This window comes from Rhinatrema bivittatum, chromosome 1 (assembly GCF_901001135.1).
Source record: "Rhinatrema bivittatum chromosome 1, aRhiBiv1.1, whole genome shotgun sequence".
Classification (NCBI taxonomy): Eukaryota; Metazoa; Chordata; class Amphibia; order Gymnophiona; family Rhinatrematidae; genus Rhinatrema; species Rhinatrema bivittatum.
Genome location: NC_042615.1, coordinates 564,847,078 through 564,874,364, shown reverse-complemented (window position 1 = coordinate 564,874,364; position 27,287 = coordinate 564,847,078). Strand labels below are relative to the sequence as shown.

The window sequence follows — 27,287 nt, the reverse complement described above, 5'->3', positions numbered from 1 at the left end:
TGGGGACCAGGCCTCCAGATATTTTCTGTCAGTGTCCTCTTCAAAATGACACCCTCTGCTTGGAGGACAGGGAGTAACTGCTCTCCAGTGCCTTTCTCCTGAACAGAGGGTGCCATTTACATGTACAGCCATAACACCTTCTGGAGACACCGCACTCCAGTGCATCCTCCAAGTGGAGGGAGTCCTTTTGAAGAGGACACCAATGGAAGATGTTTGGCGGTCTGGTCCCTGGCCTTTAGACCTTGGCATCAGATCTGGGGCCTGGCATTGGGCCTAGCTAGAGGTCTCTGCAACAGGTACAAAAAAAATTGTGCCTGGGTCTGGGCTAAGGCCTAATAATCAGAACCCCCCCAAGGACAGGATAAGTGTGGGGGGGTTTGGTCAGAGGATTCCCTTCTCCCCCCCCCCCCCCCCACTACCTATTAGTTAAATAAATTTCCTTAGATACAAATCCCCCCCCCCCCCCATTTCTAGGCTCATTCAGTTGACAATTTCCTATTTCTCAAAGGTTTTGGAGAAGAAAAAAAAAAAAAAAAAAAAAAAAAAGACTCCCCCCCCCCCCCCCCCCCATCATTCTAACAATCATTCCTACCACAAAATTTAGAACCAGTTAAACGCTGGATTTTCCCCTGTCCACGGCTGAAACTGCTCTTCTCCATGGGGTCAATGACCTTTTATCCTCCATAAAGACTGTTACCTCCTCCTTGACCTAAGTTAAGTGCTTCTTGTAACAGAGGTAGATTTTAAAAACCTTTGCTCGCACAAAGACTGCCACATATGCGCGTAAGCTATGCAACTTTGAGAGTGAGAGTCTTGCTGGGATTCAGCCTGCACTCAACATATGCACCATTGTAAGGGGGCACTGATTCGGGGTGAGCTTTCAGGAGGTGGGTTGGGGGTTCGGGGGTGATGTTACAGAAAATTCTAACAAGAGGAGTTCATTTGTACACCGCAGTCTCTGCTGGCTGCATTGTACAAATCAATTCCTTTTCATCGCTTATAAAGGTCTAAAAGGCTTTAATGCTGTCAATTTTACAATGCATACCTCTGCAAGTTTCTAACACCTCCCCCAAAACCCCAACCCACCTCCTGAAAACTCATCCCCAATCAAAGTGCCCCCCTTACAACAGTGCATATATTGAGCGGCAGGCTGATCCCTATAAAAAGAGGCTCTCCCTCTCTCCCTCTGAGCGCGAAAGATGTGTGCGAAAAAGCTGCAGGCGTATGCGCGCGCAGAGCATTTTAAAACCCGCGTGCATGCTTTATAAAATAGCGTGCATCTCTGCGCACAGTGCGATACCCGCGTTTATGGGTGCACGTGTGGCCCTTTCAAAATTCACCCGATAACGTTCTCCCGGATTGCCTTCAGGACCATTTCTCTTTTCTTCCTCAGCTAACAGATTCTCCTCTGTTTGAAGGCTCCTGTTCGGTGGTGTGCCACCAGGATCTGTTCTGGTCATTTATCTATTCTCCTCTTCCAACCTCCATTCCCACCTATTCTGCAGATGGTGCTCAACCAGATAAAGCTCTTTTAGCTCTTTCAGTGATCCTTCTCTTTCCAAGCTCTCCTGCTTTGACCATGTCCATTCCTGGCAAATAAATGTTTGCATAATGATACAAAGAATGTACTCATTAACCCCATACACTTGGAAAACCCTTACTGAGCCCTGAAAATTATGCTCTCAAGCCGCATTTCCTATACTCCGTTTCTCTCCAGCTCTTTTAAACCTTCCATCGGTCAAATCAGACAGCTGGCAACTCGTACAGGATTGATAAAAATGTATTTTATTTACACTGAAATATCATAGCTGGGTAGCTTAGCTAGAAAATCTGAAAAGCCGCTTCAAGGCTGACACTTATTTTTCTTCACAGTAAATTCAAGGTCCTCGCAGACAAACAAAGAAATGAGAGGAAGCTTTGCAGTTTCTCTCTCACTTACCTTTCTGATCGGGATGGTCTACAAGTGCAGCTTGCTTCTCTGCCTCTGGTTCCGCCTCATTCCCACCGTCCCCATTGTAGTCGGCAACTTTGTCATTTGGGTTCTTTACGTTTGCTTCCTGTTTGCCCGGAACACCTGCAAAGAGATTCTGTGCAGTCACTCGCTATCCAAGTGAGACGAGAGGGCCTTGTAATGTGTTGCTTCTGTGGCACCATTACAAGTGAAGCCTGTGGTGGAAAATTAAGGCAGTGCCTTACCAATGGACTGAAGCATCGTATGAACCAGAAAACTGCAAGTCAAGATGTTCCATCTGTAATCCTGTTTTGGCCAAGCAACGTTTTCCATGTTATAGCACCAGCACTGGTAAAGTGAAGGGTTTTTTTTTCCCTTCCCTTTCCTTCCTAAGGCTGTGAGTGCTGCTTCCATAGGTAACCTCTGTAGACAAGCAGCTTTGATACAAACTGAAGGCATGGAGTCCATGAACTGTATCTCAATCTAAACTTTGGTAATACTGCATCCCAGAAAAGGGATTATGGCTATATAATCATAACTAGGACAGCATATGTCAAGTGAGATCTGAGAATGTTTGACCATTTGCTAATCCCCCCACCTATAAAATGAACATCCCAGAACAGTCAAATCTAATATGGATCGATGGACTGCAGCTTTTCATCACCAAAGGGGAAAAAAAAAACAAACTTAGGGAGAGATTTCTTTCCGTGGACCAGAAAAATAATAAAGGTCAAAATAACCATTTCAAGATGCCCTGCACTAATCAGAGTATCAAGATAAAAATGGAACTTAAGTGAAATCTAGTATTTAAAATTCATACAACTTAAAACAGACAAGTCCTATCCCACACAATCTGAAAAGTATTAAACTTTGTCCTTCTAAAGCATTCACAGTTGGGCGATTGACCACCAGAAAGGAATCCTTAATTTTAATTTGATCTCATGCATTGGTCAGTAAACCAGTGATGTGTTGGACAAATTTTGGAGGAGCCTCACATTTGAGGAAGCAAACTGCACGGAGACAAATCTAGGACTTTGGGGGAGGGTAATTATCAGTAGGCCTCCTAGTTGCAGGTACATGTGTATTTTCCATGTGTGCACTTTGCAGCTAATTTAAAAAAAAGAGAAATTACCCAGGTGGCACAAGGTAGGTCCACAATTTGTGCCTATTTTGGGGGGGGGGGGGGGGGGGGGGGTGAGGCACGGGGGAATTGATAGGCTGGACTGCTGCAAATGTTATATGATAGCTAAAGGAAAACTAGTCAAAATATTACAGCACCCAAGTTTGTGTGGTAAACATATCCAAAACAGAAAGTTACCGCAATGCCTTCTTTTTCAACAGTCTAACAAGTCTGAAAATTACCCAAGCTAAGTTTCAGTAATGATACTACTGCCTTCCAGCACAGGAGAAGATTGGACATGTCCAAAAGTCATACCATGTATCAAAGCGTCAACACCTTCCTCGACACTATCTGAGTGACATCCATAAAACACAAAATGAGACCTCTTTATTTGCCCAGGTTTCCAAAAAATACGTCGTACCTTACAGCTACAAAGTTCTAGTTAAAACAAATGCAAGAGGTCAACCGACTAAAAATTAAACAAAAGTAAAAATAGTTTCAAAACTTTTTGCAGTAAAATACAATTTAAAAATATTGTCCTATTGCTGCAAGATTATAAGGCAACTAGACAGATGAAGACAGAAGAAGAGGTGCATTCAGGCTGACCAATGTGCCATATTTATTCCCAATAAAGGCAATACTGACCCCTCCCATAACAAAATTAAAACAAAAGAAAATTTTGCATTTGTAAACCCTTTTATAAGAATTTAAAAAAATGAAAGATAAAAGGGAGGACTGTGACTGTTGCTAAGGATTCCGACTGATCTTTTTCTTACTTAAAAGTTTAATGCTAGGACTGAGAAATTTGCATAAAGCACTATTGCTACTGTAGCAAGTTGTATAACACTTGTCCAAAAGCATGCTACAAATCTCCACGCGGATATATCTATGCTTATGTCATGGAGTGGGGGAGGGGGTGAAATTATTTTCCAAGATTCAATTAGGGTTTCTACAAGGATAATTTTGGCAGGCCAGATTAATACAACCTGGGTTGGAATTTAGCCATGCATTCCTATACACACACAAAACAAAGTACCGTGAGATCTTCAACATCCCTAGAGTGGAGAAACACAGACATCATGCTGAGCACTGGTTCATAGACAAGAATGCCCTTAGTGAAGCCCAACACCACCTCCTGCAGCCCCCAGGGCTCACTGGAGGTCTCCCATCCAAGTACTAGTCAGGCTCAGACATCTTCATGCAAATCCTAGACTTCGGAAAGTACAGGCATAAGATTTCATAGCCAAATCAAATTCATGACTATGAGTTATCTGCGAAAGACTGAGGAAAGTTCATATTCCTGCGAGGGTCATTTTTAAGCTGTGTCAGTCAACTAAACACATCCCCTGTTAAGGTCGTTTGGAACTAACCAGCTTTGGCCATCTCTTGGTCATTCTGTGGCTCGTCAAAGCTGATCAGGCTCTCTCTCTCCACTTCATTCTCCATTTCTAGTCTGGAAGCTGCATTCATTGGTTCATCTGCCGTCTCATCTTCGTCACCTTCTGCATCTGGCTCCTCCTCATTTGCATCTTTCTTTGGTTCCTTTTCAGAAGTCTTCTCTGGCTTCTGAGCCTCAGACTCAGTTTTGATAGTTTTCGTCCTAGTCTGATTTGTCGCTTCTGCACATTAATGCAAACTGAGTTATTATACATAGAAAATATGTTGGTGAAGCATCATTCTGTCCCGCATCTCCCTTTCTTTTAAAAGGTAAAACAAAAATGAGAGCTCTGTGGTGCATGCAGTCTCAGTTTGTTGTGGGGTTTTTTTAACCTTTTTGCTTTTTAAAGAAAACATGCTATTAACATTTCCCTCCTCATCCTATCAGGGAGTGTTAATATTTTGCGGATGGGTGGTAATGTGCATTACAAAACTAGCCTTAGAGTACTGGGGCTATTTGTTTTTTTTGTTGTTGCCTAGTGCTTGCTCTTCCATTCACATCACCTCCCCTTAGTAAGCTATGAATAAGGCCCATCACAAGGAGGAATAAGCATGCAAAAGCCTGAACATCATGATTTGTGACAAACACTTTTGGGGGCCTTTTTCACATATTCTGGGGCTTTATTTGTAAGGAAAAAGATGCAAGAGTAGGCCCATTGAACCCAGAGCACTCTAAGAACAAAGTGCTACGTATTAGTACCATGAACTCACAAGATGCATGGCAACCTAAATAACTAGTTGGCAAGGAAGACCAGCAAATGTTTTAAGTACATTTAAGTCTTCTGATCTTTTTGTTGTAACCTAAAAAAAAAAAATGTTAACCTTTTTTGCTGCTGCAGGAATCAGCAGACATGACAAACAGGAGAGAGGGCAGCGGACCAATGATGTGTTCGCTGCCTGCAATTCCTACTCTCACAAGAACAGCTCATCAGATGGTCGGGGGAGCAGGGGCAGGAAGGTTTGCAAGCAAACACATCATCAGTCTGCAGACCCTGTGCAGAAGACTACTCTACACACTTCTATAGCACTATTCGACCTAAACGGCGCTGAACAAAACAGACACAGGGGACCGTCCCTGCTCAGAGCTTACAGTCTAATCAAGAACACACACAGAGCAAGAGACACACTGGGAATTTCATTTATTAAGGCAATAGATAAAAATTAATGAGGCTGCAAGCAGGACAATTAAGGGTTAAAATTTAAAAGCAGCCTCAAAAAGGGGGTTTGTAGATAGGATCTAAGTAAGGCAAGAGAGGGAGCATGATGCACCAGCTCCGAAGTCTATTCCAAGCATATGGTGAAGCCAGGTGTAAAGCATGGAGTTGAGATTTGGTGGTAGAGGAGAAGGGCACAGATAAGAGGAACTTGCCTGATGAGTGGAGTAAACAAAAGTGGGTTTGTAGAGAGAGATGAGAGGAGAGGTAGTGAGCCAATGGAGAGTGAAGGCTTTTGTAGGTAAGAGGAGCTTGGACTGTATACAGGAATGGATAGAGCACTAATATAAGGGTTATATGGATGGCGCGACTGATGAAAGAAGTCGCGCAGCTGAATTTTGGATGGATTGCAGTAGAGAGAGCGTGTTCACAGGGAGACCTGAGAGGATGAGGCTGAAATGGACTAAACAGGAGGAGATGAGAGTGGATAAGGGTTTTGGTAGAGTGCCGGAAAGGAAGGGATGGATTTTGGTGAGGTTAGAGAGAAAGAAAAAGCACATTTTAGTAGTATTGGAGGAGGAGGAGGAGGAAGAGAGTCAAAGATGACTCCAAGGTTATAGAAATACAACAGAAAAAAAGAGCCGCCATGACTTCCAGCACAGATCAGTCACTCCTTCCTCTTGCCACAACTGCCAGCTCCCCACTGTTCTCTCCCGCTGCTACGGCCTCCTCCTGTCTGCCTTCTGAGACCCAAGGAGCTGCCACTTTCCTACCCAGGGCAGAACATGAGCACACGAAATTAAACTGAACTCTACTTGCTTTCAAAATGATTGAAACAAGTCTTTAAATATGGCAGCTTGCTGAACTTGCCCGTCTCTCCTTCTGCCCTTGGACAGGGGGTGCAGGGAGAGGGAAGCTGCAAATATCTCAGAGGAGCTGGCATGTTTGTGGGAGACACGTGGGAGAAGAGAAGGCAGGAATGGGTAAACAGGAAGTCAGGGGAGGAATGTGGATGCACGGCTGGGGCTTTTGGACCATATTTCCTTGGAAGTTCAGAGCAAGGTGGTGAACTGCAGAACAGTCACCGCTCCCAGCTGCTTCTGCTACCTCAAGACCCACATAGTAAGGGGGGGGGGGGGGGGGATTGCAAGTGCATGCATGAGGGGATTAAAGGGTTCAATATTTAAATATGCATTAAGCATTGTCTTGTTACAGCAGTACAATTGTGTTATGGAAATGTGAACTGTACTCAGGGCAGAAGCAGGGAGGTGGCAGTGGTTTTTCCTTGTGTCTCAATGATTTAGGAATCAATTTTTTGATTTAACTGAAACTAAAGAATTTACAAAGTTTTTAGATAGAAACATAGAGAAATATGATGGCAGAAAAAGACCATATGGCCCATCCAATCTTCCCATCCGTCCAATTAATTTAGCATCACTTCCTTGGAGATCCCCTGTAATTATCCCATGCTGTCTTGAATTCAGATACTGGTTTTGTCTCCAGTACCTCCACTGGGAGGTTGTTCCATGCATCCACCACTCTCTCTGTAAAGCAATATTTCCTAACATTACTCCTGAGTCTACCCCCATGCAACCTCATCTATTGAAGGCGGCTCACCTCCTGTGCATGGAAACCTTTGCGATATCTGAATGTCTCTCTCTCGCCTTTCCTCTAGAGCAGTGGTTCTCAACATTTTTTAGTGCCATGGCACACCTGGCATGGGGCTCACTTCAACATGGCACACCAGAACCTTCCCTATCCCTCACCCCCCCCCCCCCCCCAAACCCCCAGCAACATCACTTTTCTTCCTCCCTCCAACCCCTGGCATTTTCACTTTCCCTTCATTTTCCCCCCACCCCATTACCTTTTCTCATCTCTCTCCCATCTTCAACCACTCAAATCACCAGCTTTTCCCCCTCTTCCCTCTCCCTTCACTCCACTGACATCCTTATCTTCTCTCCACCACCTTTGGCAATGTCACCTTCTCTTCCCTTTCATCTCCCTCACTACACCTTTGGTATCATCGCCTTCTCCTCCCATCCATCTCCCCTTATCCCCCAGCATCATCTTCTCTTCCCTTTTTCTCTCTCCCTTCACTCCCCCCCCCCCCCCCAAGTATTATCACCTTCCTCTCCCTCCATCCTGCTGGAATCACTATCTCCATCACCTTCCCTACCCTCCCTCCCCTTTCACACACCCCCCCCCCCCCCCCCCCCCCCCCGCCCATATAATCTCCATCAGCCTCTCTCCTAACCTCTCCCCTCTTTGGCATCTGTACTTTCTCTTTCCTTCCCTCTCCCCAACACCCTGAGCTTTCTAGTAAATTCAGCTGCCTCTTCTAGTAGCACTTACCTGGTGCTGCTTCTTTCTTCTGTGCCTGTTTCCCTCTGTAATTGTAACTGTATGGGGCCAGCAGTAGTTGTGAGTCGTCAGGCTCCCCCATGCAGTTTCAACTGCAGAGGAAAGCCAGCAGAGGGGAAAACAAAAGCAACAGCAGATAAAGTTGTAACAGGTGCTCTCCTAGGACAACAGGATGTTAGTTCTCACACATGGGTGACATCAGATGGAGCCCAGATGTGGAAAACTTATGTCAAAGTTTCTAGAACTTTGACTAGGCACATTGAGCATGCTCAGCATGCCCTATACCGCACATTCACACAGGGTCCCTCTTCAGACTTGTATCATAGAATTATAAAAAAATAAGAAATAGGAGAAACCCTACTTTGCAGGGTGGCGGGCGGGTTTTGTGAAGACTAACAGCCTGCTGTCCTTGAAGAACACTTGTTACAGGTAAGCAACTCTGCTTTCTCCAAGGACAAGCAGGATGGTAGCCCTCACTTGGGTAAATCCCTAGCTACAGGCAGCTCCCCAACACAAAAGGAGGCCAACAGACACCTAACTGAGTGCGCCAAAGGGCACAGCAACAATGGTGCTACTGGTAACAGAGGGGGAGACAACCTGAACCCAAACAATGGGTCCTAGGTAGGGAGAGTTGGGTTCTACACCTCAAACAGGTTCTGAAGACAGACTGCCTGAACTTACTGTCATGTCGGCCATTCCTATCCAGACAATAATGAGATGGGGAGAACTGCACATTGCATCTTTGCAGATCTCCTCCATGGGAACTGCTTGCAAGTGGGATACCAATGCTGCCATTACTCTGACAGAATGAGCCTCGAAAGGACCCCCAAGATGCAGTCCCTGCCTGGACATAACTGAAGGAGATGCAATCTGCTAGCTAATTGGATAGTCTGTTTGGCAACAGCAATGCCCAACCTATTCCTATCAAAAGAAATGAAAAGTTGGGTGGACTGTATGGGCTTCTGTCTGCTCCAGATAGAAGGCTAAGGATCACTTGCAGTCCATGTGCAGTGCTCTTCACCTGGGAAAAAATTTTGGCAGGATGTTGGACTGGTTAAGATGGAAGTCAAAACACACATCTGACAAAACCCCAGTGGATAATTTTTTTAGTTTTTAACAGGTAATTTGTAGGACTTTCATGACCTCAGCCTGTAAATTTCAACAAGCTGCATTGACCTCTGGTCCAACTTTATTATACTTTAATTATCTTGCTCACTTCGAGTCAAGAAACCTCTTTATATTTTTCTTTTTTTTGTTATAAAGTCATGAAAGAGTCCTCGAGGGAGAGATATTCTACTGCAAATTATTCCCAAGTCCAGGAGCAACATTCATAACCGGTACTAAGCTTCAATGTCGAACACTGTAAATCACCCCGACATGGCCATGTTTCGATCACATCCTGCTTCAGGGGGTCTTTCTATCCAATCTTCACAGGCTCCTTATCAAAGACGTTAAATTCTTGGCATCTCAAAAACGCCCCCCCCGGTACTTTTACCTGTTCATCTTGTATCATTATATAGAAAAACTAACAAAATGGCGTCAGTCTCTTTCTCATTTGTGACGTCAAACTGATGTAGTGAAATTCAAAATTGAAAGTTTAAGTCAGAGAATACCAGTTAATAACCTCATTCAGACCTCTAGGCGCAATTGTATCCAACTTGAAAATCCAAAATTGTTCTTTTTTGTTCAAAAAGCTGATACATCACCACCCCGGGGGGAAACCATAACATGTTCTAAGATAAGCCATCGCAAGTCATTAAATTGATGCCCATTCACATTCCAATGAGTTGCTAATGGTGCCGTCAATTTCTGTGTCTTAATGCAGCTCTTATGTTCAACCAATCTTGTTCGTATCTTACGTTTCGTCTGACCTACATATATTTTGTCCCATGGACACTGTATAGCATAAATTACATTTGATGAATTGCAATTTGAAGTATGATGGAAAAAACCTCATGATTCGAACCGGGAACCAGCCACACTGAACCTTTCAAACAGAGAGCACACATCTCACACGCGCCACATGGCGCAGTTCCTGAATGGCATTCCTGAACAGTTTCATTTGTGAGGGGTGGCATCAAAGCTCTAACCACTTTATCCTGTAGATTCCAGTGTCTTGAAAATGAGATGCGGGGTATTGACTGTAGCCCTTGGTGTAAGGCTACTATCTCCCAGTGCTTATGTATGATTTTTACAATATCCTGTGCCTTGTTACTAAACTGGAGTACACAAACTGTGCCTTCAAATTCTCTGGTAGATTTGTATCCCAAAAGGAGCTCTCGATTAGCAAAAAGGGCATGTTTATACGCTCGTTTGATAATCTACGGATAAGTGGTTAGAGCTTTGAATCCACCCCTCACAAATTAAACTGTTCAGGAATGCCATTCAGGAACTGCGCCATGTGGTGCATGTGAGATGTGTGCTCTCTGTTTGAAAGGTTCAGTGTAGCTGGTTCCCGGTTCGAATCATGAGGTTTTTTTCCATCATACTTCAAATTGCAATTCATGCTATACAGTGTCCATGAGACAAAATATATGTAGGTCGGACGAAACGTAAGATACGAACAAGATTGGTTGAACATAAGAGCTACATTATGACACAGAAATTGAAGGCACAATTAGCAACTCATTGGAATGTGAATGGGCATCAATTTAATGACTTGCGATGGCTTATCTTAGAACACGTTATGGTTTCCCCCCGGGGTGGAGATGTATCAGCGTTTTTGAACAAAAAAGAACAATTTTGGATTTTCAAGTTGGATACAATTTCGCCTAGAGGTCTGAATGAGGTTATTAACTGGTATTCTCTGACTTAAACTTTCAATTTTGAATTTCACTACATCAGCTTGACGTCACAAATGAGAAAGAGACTGACGCCATTTTGTTAGTTTTTCTATATAATGATACAAGATGAACAGGCAAAAGTATCGGGGAGTGTTTTTGAGATGCCGAGAATTTAACATCTTTGATAAGGAGCATGTGAAGATTGGATGGAAAGACCCCCTGAAGCAGGATGCGATCGAAACATGGCCACGTCGGGGTGATGTACAGTGTCCGACATTGAAGCTAAGTACCGGTTATGAATGTTGCTCCTGGACTTGGGAATAATTTGCAGTAGAATATCTCTCTCCCCCAGAGGACTCTTTCATGACTTTTTATAACAAAAAAAGAAAAATATAAAAAAAGAGGTTTCTTGACGTGAAGTGAGCAAGATAATTAAAGTATAATAAAGTTGGACCAGAGGTCGATGCAGCTTGTTGAAATTTACAGGCTGAGTTCATGAAAGTCCTACAAATTACCTGTTAAAAACTAAAAAAATTATCCACTGGGGTTGTGTGTCATATGTGTGTTTTGAATAATATTTCAAAAGTTTTGGGCTTATTTTATTGATTTTTAAGATGAAGTCAGTCACCACCTTAGGCAAGGACTTATAAAAGTTTGGTGAAAAGTGAAATAGAGGGATATATTATTTAGAGTTTGTGTATGTCTGAGGTAATAAGCAAGCCATAGATGGTTAATTCTAGTGTCTGTCTTTCCCAACCACTCAACCCTTGATTTTTAGGCAAGACACACTTTCTCATAAAAATCAAGCAGGGTCTTATCTAAATCATACTATTGTACCAGCCCTTATTGAAAGTTTAATCATCCTCTTGTAGGACACTAGCTGATTAATTAGTAAATTCACCTGTAAATTTAAAGTACTCTAATTCCAACTCCCTTAGCATCCTAAACTTAACAAGGTACTCAATAAAATTAAGATGAAGGCAGCAGTCCAGCAGCAAGAGGGGGGCTTTCCAGTTTTTTTTTGCATTGAGCGTCACCTATTTGATTTTTTACCCGCCGGTGAGAGATTGTATGTGTGTACTCGGCGCAAAGAGCTCCTGGCTCTCAGGGAATAAGTCCGATCTCTGGAGGCTAGAATAGCAGACTTGGAAGAGCTGAGGCAGACAGAGAGGTACATTGATGCAACCTTCAGGGACATAGTAGCCAAGTCCCAAATCCAGTTTGGCAGCCCCAGTGCTGCCTTGGATCAGAAACATCTCCCAGTAGGAGAACATCACCCTGGTGTAGCAGGAAGTGATCCTGTAGCAAGGACCTGTTCTCCAGGTGATGTATTGTCCTCAGTGCAAGAGGACAAGTCTCTCAGGGCTACTGCCCAGGAGGGAAGGGTTAGGCCGGTCATCAAAGTTGGTGATTCAATTATTAGAAATGTAGATAGTAGGGTGGATGGTGGATGTGAGGACCGCCTGGTAACTTGCCTGCCTGATGCGAAGGTGGCAGACCTCACGCGTCACCTAGATAGGATTATAGACAGTGCTGGGGAGGAGCCGGCTGCCGTGGTACATGTGGGCACCAACGACATAGGAAAATGTGGGAGAGAGGTTCTGGAAGCCAAATTTAGGATTTTAGGTAGAAAGCTGAAATTCAGAACCTCCAGGGTAGTATTCTCTGAAATGTTTCCTGTTCAACGTGCAGGTCCCTAGAGGTGGGCAGAGCTCCAGAGTTTCAATGCGTGGATGAGACGATGGTGATGGGAAGAGGGATTCAGTTTTATAAAGAACTGGGGAAACATTTGGGGAAGGGGGAGACTTTTCCGAAAGGATGGGTTCCACACCTTAACCAGAGTGGAACCAAGCTGCTGGCACTAACTTTCAAAAAGGAGATAGAGCGCTTTTAAACTAGAACAAGGGGGAAAGCAGACAGTCACTCAGCAGTGTATGGTTCGGAGCAATGTATCCTTGAAGGATACTAATGAAACAGGAGAGTTAGGGCATCCCAACAGAGAGGTTCCAATAAAAGAAAACGTAGTCCATCACCAAAGCTAATGATTTCCAAATTATCCCTAACAACTGAAAAGCAGGTTATTAATACAAATAAAAAAAACACACTTTGAAATGTCTGTATGTCAATGCCAGAAGTCTAAGAAGTAAGATGGGAGAGTTAGAGTGTATAGCAGTAAATGATGAGATTGACAATTGGGATCACAGAGACTTGGTGGAAGGAGGATAACCAATGGGACAGTGCTATATCAGGGTACAATGATAGGGAGGATCAACTTGGTGGGGGTGTGGCACTTTATGTCCGGTAGGGTATAGAGTCCAACAGGATAAAGATCATACAAGAGACTAAATGCTCAGTAGAATCTATATGGATAGAAATCCCATGTGTGTTGGGTAAGAGTATATTGATAGGAATATACTACCGTCCACCTGGACAAAATGGTCAGACAGATGATGAAATGCTAAGAGAATTCAGGGAAGCTAACTAATTTGGCAGTGCAATAATAAATGGGAGATTTCAATTACCCCAGTATTGACTGGGTAAATGTAACATAGGACTTGCTAGAGACAAAGTTCCTGGATGTAATAAATGACTGCTTCATGGAGCAATTTGTTCAGGAACCAACAAGAGGGGGAGCTATTTTAGATTTAATTCTTAGTGGAACGCAGGATTTCGTGAGAGAGGTAACGGTGGTGGGGCCACTTGGCAATAGTGATCATAACGATAAATTTTAAACTACCGTAATAACTGGAAGGGGGACAATAAGTAAATCTGCAGCTCTAACACTAAATTTTAAAAAGGGAAACTTTGATAAAATGAGGGAAATAGTTGGAAAAAAACTGAAAGGTGCAGCTGCAAAGGTGAAAAAAAGTGTTCAACAAGCATGGATATTGTTAAAAATACAATCCTAGAGGTGCAGTCCAGATCAGGGGCAGAATGTGGGAAAGTAGTGGCCCAGGGGAATTTTCTCCAACTGGCCCATGGGTACCCAATTACACATAAAATATAATTTACATATATATGCACCAGTGGTGGATTGCAGGAAAATATAGGCCTGGGGGATTTTTTCAAAACCAGCCCTTTCCCTGCAGCACATATGTCAACAGCTCCCAAAAGAAAGCCATGTTAATTCTGGAACCTGATGGAATTGAGCTAAAATATCTCCAAAATAAACATCTTGTGAGGTAAAAATATTACTTACAACATGTATATACTTGTATGGAGTGCTGAAAAACCCTGCAAAAAAGTAAAAAAGACCCTTGGAATTAGTATTAGGTCTATTGTAATGTGCATTGGGTATGAGCTTTGCCCTCAGAAAGCCACAAATAAACTGGATTACAATTTCAATACAGTAAATCTCCATATCAAAACTGCAATAACTGCCAGAATGCAAACACTAACAACCCTACTTATGAAAAGGCAACATTGTGATCATTACACCAGACCCTAAAAAGCCAATAAACCTACTGTTAGGAAAACAGAAAAATCCAAACTGCTACAGATCCCTACACAGAACCTCCACACTAACAGAATACGTCAACTCATTCACAGATGCAAAATACAAACAGATCCTCACAAAAATGTAGAATAAAATAACCATAAAGTATTATTACAAACATTCAGACAAAAATTGAACTGTTAACTGCAACAGGCCAGACTATTATGCAGTGCAACAGAAAAACAGAAATATTACAATACCTGAAAAAAACATCAAAATCCGTAAATATAAAGGATCAATAGAAGTAAAACCATACTAATAAAAAGAATATTTCAAAAAAGCTGACAAATAGAACATCTAATAACTGAAAACTCATACATTTTCCAGACCAATAAAATATTTCAAACACTATGCAATACTTAAAACGTTAAAAGGATAACAAAATCCCTGGTTGTTCATACCTGGAATCTTTCGATTTTCAGATGCCCTGAGATTGTTGTGGATTAGCAGGGGAGAGGTGAGGGGTTGTTCCTCCCAATATCTCTCTCTCTCATATAAACACACATTCTCTCTCACACACACACAGACATGATCTCACAGACACAGCAACACACAATCTCAGACACACACAGACATGCTGTCTCAACATGCAGTCATATACACAATCATGCATGCTCACACGCGCACATGCTCTCACAGACAGATATGCTCTTTCACCCACACATGCCCTCACAGAGACAAACACACACTCTCACTCATTCACTTCCTCCCCCCTCCCCAGTAGAAGTACAGCAGCAGCCTCCTCTTTCAGCCCCCATGGCAGAGGACCTCTTCATTTTTCTTAAGGCCGTGGGGAGTGAGGGAAGTATCGCTGTTGATTTTCCTCTGACCCTTGATGCCTCTTCCTGAGATGGCCCAGGGGATGCGCTTGCGTGGAGGTGGAGGCTGAGGCGCCGTTGCTGCTGCTGCTGCTTCTTGGACGTCGTGCAAACTTTGAGCCAATGCTGCCTCTTCCTACAACGGCCAGCGCTCTTCTTCTTCTTCCCGCCCACGTGGACCCACCACTTCCTCTTCCGGGCCGTGTGGACAGGAAGAAGAAGTCCTATCGCCTCCCCCAGACTGGTGGCGCACCGGCCCTGCAGGCAGGTCCTCTTCAGCAGCCCCGCAAATCGGGCTCTGCCAGGACCTTACAAGTCAGGGCCTGTGCAAAGGGATTTGGCGCCACCCCCCAGTCTCGGCCCCGACTCCTACCTCATTCTCGATCACGCCCGCTGACTGTGGTTTTCTGGGTTGCGAGCAGGTTGCGTACTGCTCGCGGCCCACCAAATCTCCACTCCTCTTCGCCACCGCTTGCGGCCCCATATGGCTTGCACCCAGTGGCGCACCAAGGGTCTCCGGCGCCCGGGGGACAATGCATGTGTGCCTCTCCAGTATCCTCCCCCCCCCCCCCGTAATCCTTCTTAAGGTCACTGAAAATCAGTTGCGTCTAGACAGAAGAATTTGGGGGGGGGAGCCAAAATGACATTTCTTCATCACACCCACCTCTATAGCATGGATCCTGCTTTAAAATTGGTTATAAAAAAAACGTGTTAATAAAAAAGTCCAAAGGGTCTTCTGTGTAATTTTAAAAAGCTGGCCAGTTTCACACTATAAAATTATTTGATAGCCTCATTCAACTAAATCTATATGGCTATGAGAGTGAAGTCTGGAATATATAGGAAGGAATGTCAATATAAATCCTGCACCTCCAGTTCTATAACTGTGCATCCACTGAAATTCCCCCAAACAATGGAGCTTGGATGTTTCCCTTACAGCTCATCATACTAAAAGATATTTTCAAATTCTGGTGTCACTTCACAGTAACAGCAGCACAAACACCTTCCACTGCCAGACACATTGTGAACTAACACAAAACCCTGCAAAAAAGGAGGGGGAAGTGACGTCATCGAGCTGATGGCAGTGTGAAGCTCGAGCTCTGCTCCTCGTTTTTGCAAAACCCCTGAAAATCAGCGTTTACACACTCGAATCTTGCTCTCCCGACAGTGATTGAGTGCTAGCCTAAACCAGGCATGTCAGTCCGGAAGAAAATCGTGGACCTCAAGCAATTCTCGTTTGCCACGGCGCCAGCGGAGTTCCGTGAAGGCCTCACTGAGCACGAGGCAGCAGCACAGGGGCCTGTTTCCCCGGAGGGACAGGAGTGTGCTGAATCACCGGTACAGGCGATTGATGCTACTTTACCTAAAGCGGACTTTCAGCGCTGGTTCAGCGAAATTAAGGAAGGTATGGGAACCCTCAGAGCTGAACTTCAAACCCTTGCAACGGACATGCGGTGCGACTATGCCGATCTGGGGGCACGTGTGGATGGCTTGGAAACACAGATGGGAGCACAAGAACAGGCTGTGACTGAGGTGACGCAAGCCTGTAAAAAGTGTACAGCAGAAAGTGGAGGAGCATCAAATGTGGCTGGAAGACTTGGGAGAACATGTCTCGGAGAGGGAACCTGAGATTTTGGGGGATCCCTGAAGGTGAGCCATATATAGACTGTGAAAAAATAATCACAGATATTTGCAGCTTACTGCTCAGAGACTCACAAGCTACTGCTGATGATGCTCCCCCGCAGATTCTCCTGGACAGGGCATTAGCAAAACCCGGGGGAAACGTGCCTAGGGATGTTGTGGTCTGTTTTCATAATTACAAGCTCAAAGAGAAAATTCTACGACAGTCTAGAAATTTGCAGGACTTCCAATGGCATGGGAAAAAATAGAAATCTTCCAAGATTTATCCCCCATTACTATTTGCCGGAGAAGGGCGTTTCGTGAAGTTTTGCAAGTGCTACAAGCTAATAACCATAAATATCGCTGGCTGTTCCCCTTTGGACTATTGATAACTATCCAGGGGGTATCCACTAGAGTTCAGAAAGTGGACGAAGCATTGAATCTACTCTGAGCCGCCGGATTGATGACCATGCTGCCGGAGATTCCGAAGCAACCCAACCCACCATTTTCTTTGGACAAAGCGTAAAGATGGCAATGAGTACAGTCGGGAGGCAAAAGGCTACGCAGGCATTCAGGAGATGTCCCAAGATACCACACCAACAAAGACTGAGAATGTTCATGCAGACTGATATTTCAGTAATACTATTTGAGTATTATGCCTTCAGTTGGATCAGGTAACATGGAGGCTTAGGGATAAGCATACCACTGCCTGAGCCATTTGTGGTATTTTCGAGCTGCGATGTTTCTGCAACACCTTTGTGTCCTTTCTATTTTGGAGGGGTATCTAATGGATATACCATAAGGTAATATTTTCAGAGGGGAGATGGGTAACAAGCTGACAGTCAGGTCATGGGAGGTGACATCAGTCCTCACGTCCAGCAATGGACCCTAAGGGAAGGCTACAAGTCTGAGTACAAGCGAAGGTTAACTTTTTGTAACCATCCTGCTTGGGGTTGGGAGATTTGTGGTGTTGTACTGGGTGAACTCTATAACCTATATCTGTTCTATCAATGGGTGATTTGAAAATTCTCTCCTGGAATGTTAAATGTTTAAATTCCTACTATAAAAGGAAAAATATGCTATGTTTCTATGATATGCTTTTATTTTATGCCTCATAATATGTCTAATACTATTCTCATATTATCTTTACATTATATTATATGATATGCTCATTGTATTAGCTCCTTGTTCCATGTTCTATGTAAAGCCTAGGGCACCCATACTAAGCCCATAGTGTTTATTTTGCTGTTAAATGTAAACCGAAGTGATTTGTATCTTTTACAGGAACTCCGGTATATAAAAAATAAAAATAAATTAAAAAAAAACAAAAAAAAACTTATACCAGGATATTGTGCCAAGAAACTCATTTAAAAAAAAAAGTTTTGAGAAACTCATGGTCTCACCGCACTACCCGACACAATATTATGCGGCTGCCACTAAGACTAATAAGTATGGGGGAGTAGGAGTGCTATTTGCCAAAGATTTGATCATAGACGTATTTATCTGTGCTTAGGGACACTGAGGGCCGTTATATTATAATAAAGTTCGAAATGGGGGCGGCTTTGTATACTATAGTGAATGTGTATACTCCAAATCAGGGACAGGGGCCCTTCCTGTGTACTACAGCAGTGGGCTGACGGACACCTTATCATAGGGGGGGATTTCAATCTCACCAGACATCCCTTTCTAGATTCTAGTAGTGGGAAGCATGGCGCTAGTAGCGTGCATAGAAAGAGTTTCAAACGGTTGTTGAGGGATTGGCAACTGCTAGATGCGTGGCGATTGTTTCACCCTGGGGAAAAAAATTATACCTTTTATTCTAAAGTTTATCAATCCTATTCTTGGATAGACTACCTTCTAGTTGATAAAGCACTAATAAATCATACTCAGGGAATGGGAAGAGTGTCATTCACGTGGTCAGATCATGCAGCTATCTGGATACAGTTTAAGGGAGTGGGAGCCCCCTCAGGTGAATGCTTTTGGAAATTAAATGAAAGTCTCCTTGACGATATCACATTCTGTAAGGATCTCGAGACAGACATTGATCACTACATAAGCGATAACAAACACAGGGGATGTAACTGCAACTGTGGTTTGGGAGTGCCTCAAGGCCGTGGTTCGTGGTAAATTAATAGCAAGGGCGTCCCATCTGCGTAAACTGGAAAATGAAATGCGGCTGGAACTGTTACAGTAGACAGGTTGGCTAGAGATAAGACAAACGGTATCCGGAGGTCCTATTAGGTCAGCAACTTGAACACTTATTTATTTAAGCGTTTTTATATACCGTCATTAAGTTATTCACCATCACAAAGGTTTACAATAGGGCACCATTAAAAAATATGGGTCGTACATTACATAGGTGGTGCTATTAGTATTCGGTAACAATAAGGCGTTTATTAGGGGGATTAAGTGTATCATAGCAATATGACCTGAAGGTTGCCTACAGTTAAAAAATGTTGAACTAATTCAGTAAGGATTTATAAAATTAGGCATTTGGTGCTTTATGCCGCATATCTTTTACTTCAAATAGCCTGCATCAGTTTTCTTTCTTGAAGGCTTGTATGTAAAGCCAGGTTTTGAGCTGTGTTTTGAAAAGTTTATGATTGCTCTGGAGTCTAAGGTCACGGGGCATGGAGTTCCATAATATGGGACCGGCTAGAGACAGAGCTCTTGCGGTTTTCACAGAAGGAATGGGAAGGAGTTCTCTGTTTGCTGACCTTAAATTTCTGTGTGGGACATGTACTCTAAGTGCTGTGTTCAGCCATTCTGCTTTATCGTCGTGGATAAGTTTGTGTATTAAGCACAGTGCTTTGAACTGTATTCTTTGTTCTATGGGAAGCCAATGTAGGGTGGCGAGTGTATCTGTTATGTGATCTCTGTTTTGTTTTTTCCAGTGAGGATTCTTGCAGCAGCATTCTGTAAAATCTGTAGAGGTCTTACTGTAGTGTTGGGTAGGCCTAGTAACAGGGCATTACAATAGTCTGTGCTGGCGAAAATCAGCGATTGAAGCACAGTACGGAAATGTGGTAATGATAGTAATGGTTTTAGTTTTCTTAGAATCATGAGTTTAGCATATCCTTCCTTATCCTTTATTGATATGTGTTGTTTGAGGCTTAGTTCGCTGTCAATTATTACTCCGAGATTGTGAACTTTCTTTGCTAAGTCAATTTGTTGGTTGTTATTGAGGAATATTGGGGTTTGTGTAATGTTCATGCTTTTCCTTTCTAAGTGTATAAATTCGGTTTTATCAATGTTGATTATTAGCTCCATTTGGTTTAGAAGTCTTTTTATTATTTCGAGATACATCATGGCTAGGCCTATTGTTTTTTCAATAGTTTCGTCGATTGGTAAGATTAACTGGATGTCATCAGCGTAGATGTAGTGTATGATTCCAAGTCCAGCGAGGAGATGGCATAGTGGCAGAAGATATATGTTAAACAGCGTAGCAGATAGTGCTGACCCTTGTGGGACTCCAGTTTTCAAGGTAATCTTGTCGGATAGTGTGTTTTAATTTGAACTTGAAATGTTCTGTTATTTAGATATGATTTAAACCATTTGATTGTTTTGTCTTGCAGACCTATTTCTTCGAGCCTTTTGATTAGTATTGTGTGATTCACTGTGTCAAAAGCAGCAGATAAATCTAATAAAATCAAAATATAATGTTTACCGTTGTCGAACCCTCTTAGTATATTATCTGTTAGGGCGAGTAGGAGTGTTTCAGTACTATAGTGCTTACGGAAACAGTGCTGGGATGGGTAAAGGATATTGTTATTATCTAAGTGCTCAGATAACTGCGTTTGTACTGTTTTTTCGATTAATTTAGCCATTAGAGGTAAGTTTGACACTGGTCTGTAGTTTGCTAGTATTTGGGGGTCCATGTTTTTCTTTTTGATTGTTGGTTTGATAGATTGCTCCTTTCAGTGTGTCTGGCACCTGTCCTTCTAGGGAGTAGTTTATAATTTTTGTGAAAATAGGCGCGGTGATTTCAGTAAGCTTTTTGATTTCTACTATGGGTAGTGAGTCTATTTGGTGTGGGGCAGGATTTAGTTTCTTTATCATGTTCTCAACCTGATAGTCTGTTATTTCGACAAATTCGGACCATGGTGTCACGTCTCTTTTACACATTTTAATCTCTTGTTTGGGTGTCTTAGGTATTTTGTTTCTCAGGGTCTCAATTTTGTCATCTTAAGGGCAGAACTATTTCAGTTAGATAAGGTGAAGCAAAGGTATTTTGAAGGGGGCAATAAGGCAGGTCATCTTCTGGCCAGGAAACTGAAAGCTAGGGCTACTCAAAACCAAATTTTGAAGATTAGGAGTGAGAATGGGGAAATGTTATCGGACAATGATAGAATCAGAGAGCGATTTACACAATTTTATCCAAAATTGTATTCTAAACAGGAAGACATTTCTCCTATTGAGATACAGAAATATTTAGCAGACATAGATATGCCCCATTTAGATGATCCGCAGCAAACCTGTTTAAATCAGAAGATTACCATTGTAGAGGTTCAGGAGGCCCTCAAGGATTTGAAAATGGGTAAATCCCCAGGGATTGATTGCTTTTCTGCGGGCTTTTATAGGCGGTTTCATGCAATCCTTGCTGCCCCACTGCGAGATGCTTTTAATCACCTATTGGGGGAGGGACAGTTTACTACAGCGGCTAATAGGGCGGGCATTACCATTCTAGCTAAACCTGGGCGAGATACGATCTGTGGATCATACAGGCCCATTTCTCTTATCAATTTGGATTTAAAGATTTTAGCTAAAATTTTGGCGAACAGATTAAGCTCTGTTGCTACTCAACTGATTCATGCGGATCAAACAGGTTTCATCCCGGGCCGACTAGTGGCGGACAATGTTCGCAGGGTGGTGAACTTAATCTGGCAGGTGCAGTCCGCAGCTACGCCCTTAGTATTGTTGACTGTAGATGCGGAAAAGGCTTTTGACCTTGTGCACTGGGACTCTCTCTTTGCAGTCTTACATAAGGTGGGTCTGGGGGGGCCCGTTTTCCACATGGATCCAAAAATTGTATAGCAAGCCTAGCGCCTGTATTAAGGTTAATGGGGGATACATCAAGCCCTTTGATATTGCCCGAGGTACTAGACAGGGATGCCCATTATCACTTTTGCTGTTTGCACTTTACCTAGAACCCTTGGCCGCTGCTATTAGATCGCTCCCAGAGATTCAAGGAATGAAAGTCGGATCTCAGGAATATAAGCTTTCCATGTTTGCTAACGACATCTTATTCACTGTGGCTTACCCAGAAAGCTCATTACCCCCATTGGTACATGAATTCCAGAAATTCAGTGCTAATATCTGGATACCAGCTGAATGTCGACAAATCTGAAATTTTAAATGTGACACTCCCTGTAGACACATTTCACAGACTGAACAGGCAACATCCCTTCAAATTAGTACATTCCACTTTGAAATATCTAGGTGTGCAACTTGGCCCTGACCTAGATAAACTGTACCAAATCAATTATGGTGGGATTTGGAACAAAATTATTTCAGATTTACAAGCCTGGGAGCGGCTGGATCTCTCATGGTTAGGGAGGGTGGCCACGGTTAAAATGAATATTCTACCTAGGTTAGGTTATTTGTTTTAGACCTTCCCTATTGCAATCCCGGTAGGGGCCATCAGAGGATGGTAAAAGAAATTATTGCAGTTTATTTGGAGGAGAAGACCCTCACGAGTGAGTAGGCAGGTCTTGTATCTCCCTAAAACTAGGGGAGGATTGGGGGTACCCTGCCTTCAGTGGTATTATACGGCTTCCCAATTGCGATCGCTACTTGATTGGCATCGCCACTCCACTGACAAACGATGGGTACAGTTGGAGGAAGATCTGGTGCGGGGTACTCCTCTGGCCCATTTGGCCTGGTTGCCTAGACAGTTGCGACAGTTGTCAGAGAGAGGGCCACCTACTGTTTTACACACACTGAACTGTTGGGACACATGGAAAGTTTCTTTGACGGGAGTTCGGGCCGTGTATATGCAGACACCTATCTTTCTAAATCTAGCTTTCACACCAGGTATGGCGAGACTCTTGGCTAGGAGCTGGGAGGCACAGGGATGCCAGTGACTGGAACATGTTTGGAGTCAGGGATGAATGCTGACTTTTCAGGAGCTGCAGCAGAAATTTGATTTACCCAGTTCTTCCTATTACTTTTATTGTCAATTACACCATTATATATTTCACACTGGGGTACATATAGATCTTCGAAAGGGGAAAACTTATTTGAAGGCTTTTGTGATGCAGCAGGCTCCCTTAGTAAGGTAATCTCTCACCTCTATACTATATTAAATGGAGAGCTGACCTTTAAACCATCACATATACAAGGATGGGAAAAACATTTGGGGCTTACTATGACGAGCCAACAATGGGCCACTACCTTTCTGGCTATTAATATATGCTCCATTGCGTCCTCAATCTTGGAACATGACTATAAAATGCTGTATAGATGGTATCTGACACCCTCAAAACTCCACAGATTCTATTCGCAGGTATCTGCACAGTGCTGGAGGCGCTGTGGAGCTGTGGGCACGTATATGCATATATAGTGGTCATGCCCTATAGTGATCAAATTCTGGGATAGCTTCACTCAATTGCTGTCGGACATAGTGGAATTCCCGGTGATTAAAACCCTGGCTGTATTTCTTCTGTGTTTTTATGGGGACACATCCAGAGGATTATTTCCTACAAGCTATTCTAGCGGCATGAATGGAATTGGCTTGTCATTGGAAACGGGACCAGGTACCTACCATGGCTTTAGTATTAAGAAGACTGAACACAGTCTGTTACTTAAACAAATTGACAGCAGTCAGACAAAAACGATTAGCCATCTTTGAAACACGATGGAAATGTTGGTTTGTGTGGAAGGAGAAGGTACATGATTGATAGAGTAAATATGTCCTGTCTTTTCTCTCTTTTCTTTATTACTTACTTATTTACTCGAAACCCAGTAGCTATACACTCTGATAACGTAGGTGAGTGGGAGATTTATTTATTTATTATTTTTATATACCGAAATTCGATCTCAATTGAGATATCACACCGGTTTACATTCAGGTACTGTAGGTATTTCTCTATCCCCAGAGGGCTTACAATCTAAGTTTTTGTACCTGGATGGATAGAGGTCCAGACTTGTAAAGGGGGGGGGGGGTAACGACGAATTAAAATTCAGACAAAATTTTTTAAGGTTATCTTTACATTGTTTATTGCTCTGTTCCATCAGTTGAATGGTATTTCCAGTGGCTAGCTCTGTCCAGGGCAGCTGTTGCTATGCTTGATCACACAGCTTGCATACTTTATATTTATCTTTATATTTTACCTGTCCATATATATATATATATATATATATATATATATATATATATATACACACACACACACACACAATTGCAGACTAGAGATCAGATACCATGATCTTCTAATGGGGAGAGTCTTCATGACGGGTTAACAGAGTGATCCAGCAAGGCTGTAACAGTATTATTGTTCATTTGTGATTATATTCTTGATTATATCTTTGGCTACATATGTACTGTTTTGTAATTCATTGTATATTTGGCAATTTTGTGCTTGGTACTTTTGTAACCATTCTGTCTGTTATTATTGCTTAACCTCAAAATTATAAATAACCCCCCCCCCCCCCCCGCAAAAGAGACATTCAAAATCTATACTGCAATCCCATCATAACATAACAGTAATAACACCAAGGACTCAAACAATAACCCTACCTGTGAAAAAGCAAGGGTAAATATTACACTGGGTCCTAGAATACCAATACACCACCTACTGAGGAAACAAAACAAACCCGATTGCTATAGATCCCTATGCTAGCAGAATCTCTCATCATGGTCACACAAAGAGCAGAGACAGACCTTCACCAAATACAGAATACAAAATAAAGGAGCACAAATTAGAAAAAACTGAAATGGAAACCCCAAGAAGCCAGACTGTGTATTAACAATGGAAAAACAGAACCACCATTCCTCATAAAACAATAAAATCAAGAAACATAAAGCATCAGTTACAATAGTAAAACCATACTAATAAAATAATATTTTAAAACTATTGATAAATAGAATTTCTATTAATTAAAATCACATACATTTTTTACAATTTCCCAAATACCAATAAAATATTTCAAAACAGCACATATATCAAACAACACACAATAATTAAAACTAATAAGGATTTTGAAAAGCCCCTGCTGTCCATACATGGGAGCTCTTGATTTCCAGTCACCCTGATATTGTCGAGGATTAGGAGGTTATCCTCTCTCTCTCTCTCTACATACTCATATGTCCATTCTCTCTCCCACATACATACACATTCATGCTCTTATACCCACCATAACCTCTCGCTCACAGACACTGACACACTCTCTCCCCCTCCACACACACACACTCTTACTCCCCTGGATTTTCTCATACACACTCATCCTCTCACTGGCTCCCTCACATACACACAGGCAGGATCCCATTCATTTTCACACCACTCCCTCCCTATCCCAGACACACACACACACACACACACACACACACATGCATTCACACACACACACAGGCACCCATGCATTCACACATACACCGCCAGGCAGACTCCCATTCATACACACGCACACACTAAAGGCAGAGACCCCCTGTCTTTCTTTTGCCAGCAACCTCGGAGCCTCTCTCATTCCTCTGCTGCCACTGTCACTGCTGCCATGTGGCTATTGGGGAGGTGCTGATTGCTGCTATTGGCACTGAAGCCCATTCTGCTGCCTCCTCTGTGCAGGCCCTGTGGGCTTCCACTTCCTCCATGCTGATCTCGTACATTGTGAGATCCGCATAGAGAAAGTGCCACTCTTGCACATTCCCAAAGATTACATGTGCCAATCAGTAAAAATAATTTATTTTTTTTTATATTTGCTGTCTGATCTTAGTTTTCTAATCGGTTGGTCACAGGCTTTTTTCCACCTTCTCTCTCATTTTTTTGCCAATTCCTTTTATATTGTCTTTTTTTTTTATTTCTTTTCTCTCCATCTGTCTTCTTCCTTCACACAGTCAGGTTCTCATTCTCACATGCTTTCTCTCTCTCTCACACACACACATGCTCTCTCATACAATCATTCATACACAGTCTCTCTCTTGCACATGCTGTCCAACTCTCACACACACAGGCTCTCTCACTCCCACATGCTGTCTTGCTCAAGCTCAGGCTCTCACTGTCACATGCTCTCTCTCATACAATCATTCATACACAGTCTCTCACCGGCACATGCTGTCTGACACACACAGGCTCTCACTGTCACATGCTGTCTCTCACACACACAGAGGCTCTCACATGCTGTCTCTGCAAACATTCAGGTCTTCACTCCCACACACAGTCTCAACTCATCTCATACACGCACACATACACTCTACAAACCCTCAGCCTCTCTCTCACCTCTGGGCCTCCTCTTCACGGGCCGCTGCAGGATGGGCTCTGCAGTGGCCCTGGTCTTCTCGGGCTGCGCTGCTCCTCTTCTGCACGCGGCTGATGCTTCTCCTCCTTCCTGCCCGTGCGGCTCCGGCAACATTTTTCTTTCGGGGCCGCGCAGGAAGGAAGGAGAAGCACCTGCACATTTAGAAGCAACTGTTTTCTTCGGGCCTTGGTGACGTGAGCTCCACCACGGCTCTGCTGATCTTCTTGCTGTGTGTATCCGGCACACAGCACAGCAGTAGTTCACCGCTCAGCCGCCAGTGGGATGAGGTCCACCGGCGGCCATCAGCGGCTTGGCGCCCCCTAATGCTTGGCGCCCTAGGCGATCGCCCAGTACTTCCACCGGCCCTGCTTACAGTTCTTTCTCCCGGCCCTGGAATGATTTTCTTCTGGCCGCGGCAGGATGGGCTCTGCCGTGGCCTTGCAGGCTATTCTCCCGGCTCCACAAGTTTCTCTTCGGGCCACAGAAGCCCCACTTCACTTTGGCTGGAAACTTTATAAATAAAAAAAAAAAACAAACCTCATGCGACAGGAGTGACCGGCCCACCGGGGGAAGCCCGATCCCCTGATAGGTCAATCTGCCCCTGCTCCAGATGTATTCCACGCATTAAGAAAGGTGGAAGGAAGGCAAAACAATTACCGTCATGGTTAAAAGGTGAGGTGAAAGAGGCTATTCTAGCCAAAAAACATCCTTCAAAAATTGGAAGAAGGATCCATCTGAAGAAAATAGGATAAAACACAGGCATTGTCAGGTTAAGTGTAAAACATTGATAAGACAGGCGAAGAGAGAATTTGAAATGAAGTCGGCCATAGAGGCAAAAACTCATAATAAAATCTTTTTAAAATATATCCGAAGCAAGAAACCTGTGAGGGAGTCAATTGGACTATTAGATGACCGAGGGGTTAACGGGGCTTTTAGGGAAGATAAGACCATTGCAGAAAGAATAAATGAATTCTTTGCTTCCATATTTACTAATGAGGATGTTGGGAAGATACAAAATTATTCAGAGTATCGTCGGCAAATGTGTTAACCTCACTCATCTTATTCCTTTCCAGATCATATATATTGCCGGCGATACA

The 27,287-nt window shown here is 43.2% G+C and overlaps 1 protein-coding gene across 4 annotated transcripts in view; it reads right to left on the bottom strand.

Moving 5' to 3' along the window:
• Positions 1-27,287, bottom strand: part of GOLM1 (golgi membrane protein 1) — a 190,225-nt gene that overhangs the window by 5,551 nt on the left and 157,387 nt on the right. For 3 of the 4 annotated variants that reach the window (XM_029617189.1, XM_029617183.1, XM_029617196.1), the window contains 2 exons: positions 4,442-4,690; positions 1,940-2,074 (listed from right to left, as the gene is read on the bottom strand). In XM_029617189.1, the coding sequence (XP_029473049.1) occupies positions 1,940-2,074; positions 4,442-4,690 (384 nt within the window). The remainder of the gene's footprint in view (positions 1-1,939; positions 2,075-4,441; positions 4,691-27,287) is intronic. The other variant, XM_029617205.1, reaches the window with a different exon arrangement.